The sequence below is a fragment of the Coregonus lavaretus genome (assembly GCF_964263955.1).
Source record: "Coregonus lavaretus genome assembly, chromosome: 4".
NCBI classification, from domain to species: domain Eukaryota; kingdom Metazoa; phylum Chordata; class Actinopteri; order Salmoniformes; family Salmonidae; genus Coregonus; species Coregonus lavaretus.
The window spans coordinates 69,417,025-69,427,375 of NC_139991.1; the positions used below are offsets into that span (position 1 = coordinate 69,417,025).

General features: G+C 38.7%; 1 protein-coding gene across 1 annotated transcript in view; it reads right to left on the bottom strand.

The window, feature by feature from the left end:
• The window catches only part of LOC311128264 (DENN domain-containing protein 1A-like), a 157,445-nt gene extending 153,601 nt beyond the window's left edge, over window positions 1–3,844 (bottom strand). Inside the window, exons 1-2 of the mRNA XM_084160317.1 lie at window positions 3,687–3,844; window positions 1,367–1,431 (exon numbers count right to left, since the gene is read on the bottom strand). Of these exons, the coding sequence (XP_084016443.1) occupies window positions 1,367–1,431; window positions 3,687–3,703 (82 nt within the window). The 5' untranslated portion in view covers window positions 3,704–3,844. The remainder of the gene's footprint in view (window positions 1–1,366; window positions 1,432–3,686) is intronic.
• Between the last annotated feature and the right edge of the window lie 6,507 nt (window positions 3,845–10,351).

Here is a 10,351-nt window from a genome sequence, read left to right on the forward strand (position 1 = left end):
TGTGGTGCCATATTCTTTCCATTTTTTAATAATGGATTTAATGGTGCTCCGTGGGATGTTCAAAGTTTCTGATATTTTTTTATAACCCAACCCTGATCTGTACTTCTCCACAACTTTGTCCCTGACCTGTTTGGAGAGCTCCTTGGTCTTCATGGTGCCGCTTGCTTGCTTGCACGCACCACTTTTCCGTTATTTATTTTTTAGAATATTTTGAAACAAGTTATTTTTTTCATTTCACTTCACCAATTTGGACTATTTTGTGTATGTCCATTACATGAAATCCAAATAAAAATCCATTTAAATTACAGGTTGTAATGCAACAAAATAGGAAAAACGCCAAGGGGGATGAATACTTTTGCAAGGCACTGTATGTCAACATCCACGACCACAATGAAACACAAACCAGCTGTTGTTGACATAAGCCTTCGTAAAATGCTTACGCATTCCTTATAAACACGTTATGTATGGCATATGACTGTGATAGTTACACAGTGGCCATAGAAGTTGTGATAACAACAAAAACACCCACCAACCCCATTCAACCTCACAGAGGAAGACGCTGCATTCGACCCCAGTTGGATGTGCAAGGGTTAAAAGTAATTGTTTACACGTGTGAAATACATAGATTAACATATAAATAATCAGCGGTTATGTAAGTGATCAACAAATTTGCTGTACATTTCTATGTGAATATACCACAACGTGGGGGGTGTGATAAGCTAGTGTTGTTTTCTATGACAAGGACTGTGGTATAAGCCGTCATAACACATACACTACCGGTCAAAAGTTTTAGAACACCTACTCATTCAACGGTTTTTCTTTATTTGTCCTATTTTCTACATTGAAAAACCCTTGAATAAGTAGGTGTTCTAAAACTTTTTACCGGTAGTGTACATTACACACAAACTCTAGCTTCAAACCTCCCTAATGTTACTGCTTTCGTCTAAGCTGTCACATGATATAAAGCCATTGTCAAGGTTGTAGAGAGGCATTTAGTGCCAAACCTCTCATTTTTATGAAGAGCATGAGAAGGCCCGGGGTGGCAATAAAACGCAGTTTTAGAATCAAACATTACAGACACACAATCCATGTGGTGTAAATCACCAATCTGTTTTGATACTGGAAGTGATAACGTCTATTTCGGAAACAAGTCAGACCCAAACACAAGAGGGCTTTAATAGTTCATTCAATGGCACAATGTTTTTTATTCTGTCACCATTCCCACTTGTTTACAATTTGCCTTTATGAATGGAAAGCATTTATATGGCCCCACTGGGCAAAAACTTGACATATCAAATTTCACCTAAACTCCATTCATATTCAACGGCAGACTCAGTACATTGAAAAACATTAAATATGGACTTACCAGAGCCAGCGGTTCCAGGATGGGTAACCTCCAGGTACACCTCAAAAGTGGCCTCTGGGTTGTCCCTGTAATAGAGGTCAAAGGTCAGCCTCTAGTCTCCCTAGAACTGCACGTCAAATGTGTTTCACTGCAACCAGACCTAAATGCTCTTCAGTGACAAATGGTTGTTACAGACGCTACACAAAACTCTGACATTTAATACAATTTGATAACATTTCAAAACAGCTATAGTCTGTGTGTGGGTGAAAAGTATTGAATAGAAATCTTATCAAAACTTATCAAATGTTTGCTTGATAATGTAACCACAATCTCAATTTGAGTACACAGGCTGGTTGCATATACTGTATGATCAGTCAGCGTTTTAATTTTTTACTTCCTCTAAATACTACAACGGTAAGGAAGTGATATCACAGGCCTATTACCGTCAGCAACGCAGGCTATTAATGTCCTTCTCCCCCCACATTTTAACAGTAGCCATAACCCAACTAAATAGAAAACAGGTTTCGCATATGTCTCATTCACGTTGTAACATTATATGGCTATAGGTAAGGTGTCCAATCAAAAATCCATATTTTGATCAATGGTTAAAATAATATGTTAATTGTGTAGATAGTCCTCTAAGAACACCAATGGGATAAACCTCAAATCTGGAAAATAGCATTGTGTCAGCTAAGCTGGATGCTGTGCAAGATTTAAGGCTACCTGACAGGCTTACCATTGAACTCCTCATTTTTCTTCTCCAATCCGGAGGAAGTAAAACAATATAGAGGTAAGATAGATTTCAATTTTGGGACATGACATGTAGAATGTTCATACTTTAGTATACGCTGGTCATATTAATGCGAAGTTCCTGTTCTTTTTTGAAGACTTCTCACAAAAACAATGAAATGTCAACGGAGCACTGAGCATACCACAAGCTTTTTATTTTCAAAGCCTTTTATATTTAATTCAGCTCGTGTCATGCCGCTTTTGCTATTTGCAACCCGCGGAAACGACTTGGAAGACAACAACCACAAAATGTAAAATCCTCAAAAGTTTTGGTGAGAAAGCTGCACCGCTCTGTCAACAGAGCTTGTGCTTATTATCGGATGTATTAGGTAACAAAATTCGACTTTTTGATATAATGCTGATGATACGTTAGAGAAAGACCCTACTGAACGATTCAGAACACAAAGAATCAGATTTGCCTTGGTAAAATGTATTTTATAACATAAGGAAGTTAAATGTAATCAACAAAGAGCGTTTTCTCCCACTCTGGGCATAGTGGGTGGACACCCTAACATAGGACACAATGGCATCACTTTTACAGGGAACTATCTTTCACAGTGAAGGAAGAAGGGTAGGGGAAGTGTTTTGTTGGTCACTTGCCATTGAAATTGAAAATATAGCACAGTAGGCCTTTAGAGCAAATAATACAAGAGGGGGGAAATAGCCTAAGATTAAGTGTACTTTCAGTAACATAATACTTCACAGATGCCATAAAACTACCACTGTAACATTGTGTTCTAATAAGAGGCAAAGAAACTTTGGTTTTCAAAAAACATCATGCCTTTTGGATTTTTAACACAAGACACTGATATCTTTAACAGAAATAAGGACACTGTTGTAACACGACAGTTATTGTTTTACTACCATTGGTTGAGTTTGGTGCATGCCTATGCTACTGTAAATCAACGGACAGGTCATTGAGTAGTCTATTCATACTGCATCGGAAAAGACAAAAATAATTAAAGTTACAGGTCACCTACATGGCTGCCACACATAGGCTAGGCTACTGTAGCCTATTGTACCGGAAGCACAATGTAAAGTTTCCCGTATCCATTTCAGTGATACATGACAAGCAATACAATGTAGCAATAGTAGCTGGCATCATTTTAATGACGTGCGGAACGGCTAGAGTTTATAACATTGTATCAATACGCCAAAACGTCGGTTCATGGGCATGTTCCAATACATTGCACTCATTCCATCCACAGAACATTTGCCCTGTAGGCATGGATGTGGTGTCCGCCTCAAATGTTTACATTCCCTTCCATACATTGTCGTGGGCTAGACAGCGGGACATATTGAGAAAACAGAGATGTGTGCATATCCATAGTTGAGTTCTCGGCATACAGTATGTGTGACATACTCTCTTTGATGAGCAAATATTACTATTTTTCATGAAATGCTCAGTGATCCGGTTAACAAGTCCTTCAGTCTGTCGCAACAAGTCCGGGCCTTGCACTGCCTCTCTCTCCCTCCTTCTTAACTCGCGCAAACAATGTAGCCTATTCGCATTTGGGAAGCAAGGGAAAGGAAAAAAATTAATGGCTCTTACTTGATACGGGACCCCATTTGTATTTCTCACAGTGTCCAAGTCTAGTGTCGTTGATATGGGGCGTTGACCCGTTTTTCGAGGGCTATTTTTCTGATAGCCCGTCAGAAGGTCCTGGGTATCGCCATGGTCTCCTCGAGCAGATCACGCTTCCACCGCACATTGAACCGTGGGACTTGTAGTTCCATAGGAGGAAAACATGTATGGCTCTGCAGCCCCGCGCTGCCACCCTATGAACTACATGTACCACAAAGCCAATCTTCGGCTACGTCTGAGTCACGTTTGAGTCGTATGATGCGGACGGAAGGAACAGTTGTAATTGCCACAGTAGAATGAAACGGTGATAACCTCACAAAAGTGCTTGCCAATGCTCAATCCAATTTTGTTCTGTTCACACATACTGTCTTTCTCAGTATGACGACCTCTACATTCTAGGAATTCTCTGTCCATTGACGCACGGGACAAAATGTGCCGGTTGGTTCATTGTGCAATGTCATCCCCTTATCATTGCCAGCAAGTACAGCAGCATACAGGCTGCAGTTCGAGTTTCCGTTATGCTCCCACTCACTCCTGTTACACTGTTGGCTAGTGGTGGGGAGCTACGGTTCGAGTCTCGGCACTTTCTCCTGCTACGGTGTGACTGGGATGGAAACAATTGCAAATGTCCAAAATGTGATATTTGATAGCTGCTTTATGTATACTGTATCTTCTTTCATATCAATGTATACTAAAGTAAAATTGTTTTTGCAGTTATTTAGTTTTATAGCCTAATTAGCCGCCTAGTTTTTCTATTGTTATGCTATAACTGTAGAATGATGCAAATTATTTTGAAATTGCACGTTTAAGTGACCTTGCAACATCTGTTTCAGAAAATATCATTAAAAGTAATGTACAACTAACTTTTGCGCATATTGCGCTCAATTCATGTGTGCTTCTCAAGTTATTCGGATAAAAATTATATTTTATTTTCTCAAGAATTACTTGAATAATAGTTTTGTTTTAAAAAATGTGGATCATGCTGACAAGGATATGAGATTTTGGTGCCCTTGGTTGGAAAATGATAGGATAGAAATACCATAGGCTACACACCAAATGTGATTTGACTAAGAAATCACAAGAAATCAAAGCGCAAATGAATAAGATATAGAGTAAGTCAATTCGTAAAACAAAAAGGACGACGTATTAGATGACCCTTGAATTAATGCTATGGATTGCATCGAATTTGTATCCCCAAATTGCTCGTTTCGTTAAGGATGGTGTGCGATACTAATGAGCCTAATCAAAATGACAAAGTCATTATTTGCATTAAAGTGTTCCAAGTCAAAACACATTAGTTACACTTACCATGATGATGATTTAACGATTTCATTGTTCACATTCAATTACTTTTATTAGCTCTCTCTCTCTCCGTATTCTAATGTGGAAATGAGCCTGGTATTTTCAACATTAGCATAAGATGAATAATTACATTACTAAGAGATAAGCATCTGAAAGTAACGGAAGAACATCAAATATTGAGATGTTCTTACACAACTTTAATGTGTTTTTGTAAGTAAATTGTTCCAAATATCGGTTGGCCTGAGACGCACAATTAAAAAGGTCCAAAAACCCATCGGTCACGAGAAATTGGGTCACTGTGTTCAGAAACACCCCCATTATGCTATGTATTGTGTACTCTCATCATTATAAGGACATTCCCACGAGTCACGACGACAGTTCTCTGGAGATGTCGCTCTAACTCTCTTTACTGTAAATGTTCTCCATTTGGACAGGTATTCAAACAGATAGGCCTAATCGACATATTTTCTTACTGTAAATGTTTAGCTGTGGACCACATCACTGTTTTCAATTCCAGTTGTTTTTAGGTGTCAACATCTCATTCAAATGCACATTAGTCCATACTCCATATTCCACGGTTGTGGCTTGGTACTCTTGTGACATGCAGGCTTATTGCGGAAGCACCTGAGTAGCCTTATGTTCTGTCATTTACAATGTATGAGGTTCTTGTCTGACTATATGAAATTAAATATAAATTGGTTATAGTCCTTGAAGATACATATTTCATATGAAGATATAGATGCCCTTATTTCTAATGCCAGTTTATTGGTTTCACTTTTTAATGTACATAATAAATAAAGATAATCTTACAGTGCAACTCCGGAGAAAATCGTGAAATGTGATGTTATCATACTTAATTGGCTTTTAGCTTATTATTAAACAATTAAACATATGTGTATACGTTTAATGCATTGTGCATGCGTTCATAACCACCCACCACCCCCAAGATGCCCCCCTCTCTCTCCATCCATCCCTCCCTCTCTCTTTCTACTCCTCCCTCTTTCAATCCTTCCCTCTCTCGCCATCTCTCTTTTTTCCTCTCATTCCCTCTCCCTCCCTCTCTCTCACACTCTTTCTCTCTCCCACTCTCTCTCTCTCTCTCTCTCTCTCTCTCTCTCTCTCTCTCTCTCTCTCTCTCTCTCTCTCTCTCTCTCTCTCTCTCTCTCTCCCTCTCTCACTCTCTCTCTCGCTCTCTCTCTCTTTCACACACACACACACAGAGAGACAGAGAAATCCAATTTCCCCTTCATTTTAAACGAACAATGAGGATTAGGGTGAGGGATTTAAATGTGGAGTGGGCTTTTCGTTCGGTGTATCGGAAGGGAAGGCAAAGGGAAAGTGCTGAACTTATTAGCAAGTAAAGTTGGGGTCCCATCCCAAAAAGAAAAGAAAAAACAATATATCACTAAATTCATTCTAGTCGCGCAAAGTTAACCCCTTGCGCGCAAGTAAACGCGCAAAGTGTTGAAGCATCAACATTATAGTGCAGTTTTTAAATGATAGATACACTTGAATTAAAGACCAGAGAGCATACAATATTGACGTTTTCTATTCAATCAAAGGAGTTCATCAAATAAAGAAAACATACATATGAATATCGATTTCTAGTCAATGCTATTTTGGGCATATGTAGCCTAGGGCCACAACCAAAACAGTTGAGTTGATTCCCAATTGTAAGCCAACTAGGATACTTTATAGCAAAAATGGTGACCCTCTGCGTTGATAATACATTGCAGCATTTTTGTTCCATTTGAATTAGTTGAATATTCCATATGTTATGAGTATCTTATTATTCATTAGAATCTCCATATCAAGAAATATAAATAATATATTATTATCGGAAATGTACAACTGGCAAATGAAAGCGAGCAATCGGGAGCTGTGCCACTGTGCAATGCGCACGATATCAAGTGTGGAAACGAGCACGCGGTTTGATCATGGTCCCTGTATCCAGAGACCCCCAAAAATGCAGGAACCTTGGTGCCAAGGTGCATCACAACTTAAGCGCGAAGGGAATCAAAATTGATGTAGTCTTCCAGCTCAAAAGGAGATCTGAGCGAGCGTTTTGAACGCAGACATTGAGAGATTAAACAAATGATTACCAGCTAGATGAATACATAGAATATATAAATAACGGTTTTGAAAGAGCTTTATACTTTTATCAACAACAAATAAACTGAAAAACAGGAGACAAAAGTATTAGTGTATTGTTGTTGGTGGTGGTGGTGGTGGTGCTGGTGCTGGGATGACCTGTGCACAGGGAGACCGAGGTAATCTCTCCTTTATCCACAGGTGTTGATTTATTTAAAGCTCCTATGTAGCCGTTTTGATCTCAATATGAAATCATTTCTGGCTAACAATTAAGTACCTTTCTGTGATTGTTTTCTGGTCAGAAATAAACAAAATTAGCTTCTTAACAAAGAGCAATTTCTGAAGCAAGAATTTTGCTATGCCTGTCTGGGAGTGGTCTGAGTGGAGATGGGAAAACTGAAAATGACCTGTTATTGGCAGAGAGGTTTGGAACTCTCTTTTCTTTTGGTCTATTAACTAATTTACGGCCTGGGGTGTCACCGGGCAGGCGAAAACTCCATCCCACCAAAACAGGCTGACCTTTCAGGCGGTCTTTTCAAACAGCTGGTACACTAAAAGGGCATTATCATCATTTTCACAATTTCACAGTATTATTCCAATCTCATAGTGTGGAAATATATATAAAACACAGGAAAATCACGTTTTAGACAGCATTGGGCCTTTAAAGAAGATAAGAGCAAATGTTTGAGAGTGAGGATACAAGATACCACTAACCTCTGTTCAACAAACCCTCACAATATCATATTTTATCCACGCGCGCAGACGTGGGTAACTTAATGTTTAATGCATGAGCTAACATTATTCCAGACAGAGGACGTAGATGATAAATATGCATTTATTCAATTAAGGGTATTACATGAGTTTTTATTTGCATACGGATTTAGGACGTACCAAGGCTCTTTCGTGTTTGTGCTACAAGGGGGACTTTTCTGCACCTTCACGTTGTTTTAATTGAATAGATTACAGATAGGCTGTATGTGTAACTAAATCCTACCATGGTACACCTTGATACACGTCGAAATCCCGAGGTATTTGAGTTAAGGTATTCAATGTAAAATAATTTCGTAACGGTTTATTTTCAACTGTTGGCATCTCATTGTTGCAGGTTAATGGATTTCACTGGTCTTCTTAGTGGGTTGTTTGTTAAACCGGCATAAGCTGTTGTAATAGGCTATACTAGCCTACACATTGTTGACCCAAAATCGAGTTAATTCATCCTCAGCAAGTGAAATGTGGATCCCTTTTACCTCAAACAAGTGGAGAGGATTCGAAATGTTATTTCAGTTTACGCGTTCGTTTTCGTTTGTTGTTTTGCAATTTCTTTCCAAACTGAATTTCTATGCTAATTTAAAAAAAAGACATTATCCCATATATAAGATTATCTCCCCCTATTTTAAATTATAGAGCTATAGTAGACTAATTGATACCTGAAAGGACACCTTTAACATCTCTCACTTCCAAAGGCCTATATACAGGTTTCATGTTTTGAAATTAACATGTAGAGTAGGATGAAATGAATATTCGATCGTGCAAACAAACATGCATTATGTTTTGAAACCTGTCCAATAATTTCGATAATCCATGCTGTGCCATTTCGCAACCTGCAGAGACCAGCTTTTTCCAATGCGCCATATCACTTCTTCTGAGCGAGAAATTGAGTCGCTGGCGCATGTTCAGCTGGTGGCGTTATAGAGACACACACACGCTCAGGGGCGCGCGCGCACAAACAAGCACTAATTACATAAATCGGAAGTGAGTGGTTGAAGTATTCAACGAAGAGGGAAATTATAAGATACAAAAATACCTCAGTTCACATCGATTAGGAAACCTCAAGACACAGCACCTAAAAGGACAAAATATTTGTTATTTGCCGAGTCATTAGGATATTCTTGTGTTTGTTTCAGGATGAGCTCCAAAACTTGATAATTACATCAAAACCCAAATAATGTGTGGTGTTGGATGTTTGCACAAAAGCTGCAAACATTGTTTCTCACTCAAAAGATCCGAAGGAGTTTATTTATTTTACTAGATCCTTCTCCAATCCGTTATTTGCTCAGGCTCTTCGCTTGGGGAGGTTAAGTAGGCCTAAGTGATACACAATAACATATCGTTTGAATGTATGAGCGAAAATGTGCCATATGCTTCGCCAGTCTTGGCACCATGCGCTCGCGCCTTTGGCAAGCGCAAAGACTCCAAGCCTGTCAATGTGAAAGTGTTGGACATGCTTAAATGTTATCCTTGAAGCCTCCAACACAGAATCAAAAACACATGCCACCTACCACTGAATTAACGTCACAGGCCCATTCTCTCGTTTGACACTGACCCCGCCTATTTGAATAGGCCTATCAATTTAATGTGTCTTATTATTTTTGAAGAACAAACAAATAGTTCAGCTCAATTTTACTCAGTGATTTAGCAAAACGTCGTCTTGCCTTGTCCCGCCCTTTCTCTTTTATACACGGGAAATCTTCTCAAGGTAGATGTTCACTATAAGTAGTCATGAAGTTAATATCCCACTTCCCCGCGAGATCACAGATCTCATTAAGGCCTGTTTGAAGCGCGCGTACTGATAAATAAGGACTGGAGCAGCACGCGGGCCAAAAAAATATACTAAAGAGGCTCGCTCAAACTCAAGGATATACTGGGGAGACATTCTCATTCAAATGAAAGAGCCAGGTGATGTATGTGAGTTTCTCTGAGTGGAAGAAACATCAACAATGTGGTGGACTTAACCTACATAGCCTATAGGCTATGATACGATACTATACATCTTTAAATACTTGAATGTTGATAGCCTAATGGAGTACATCATTGTACAGTGATGATATAGGGAAAAATGTCTCCTGTGTGTTTTTTTACCAGCTGTTTGATACAACATTATATTTGATGTGGTATTAAAGGGAAAATTCTACTATTTTCAATTTCATATTTATCATCTCCCGCACCACCCCAACATCAACATATGTGAAAATTGTATGAAAAAAAATGTAGTAAAAAAGATAGAGGAAGTGTTTCCAATGACATTATCAACCAATTAGTAGACAATTAGTAGGCAATGCCTACTCATAATTGGTTAAAATCACATGATGCACACCGATGATGTCATGTGAAACACTTATCTTCCTCTATCTTTTTTAATACAAAACATAGAAACGCCATATGTTGATGTTGGGGTTTGTGCTGGAGATGATTTATATGAAGTAGAACATTTTTTAAACGTCCCTTTAAGTTGACCTAGA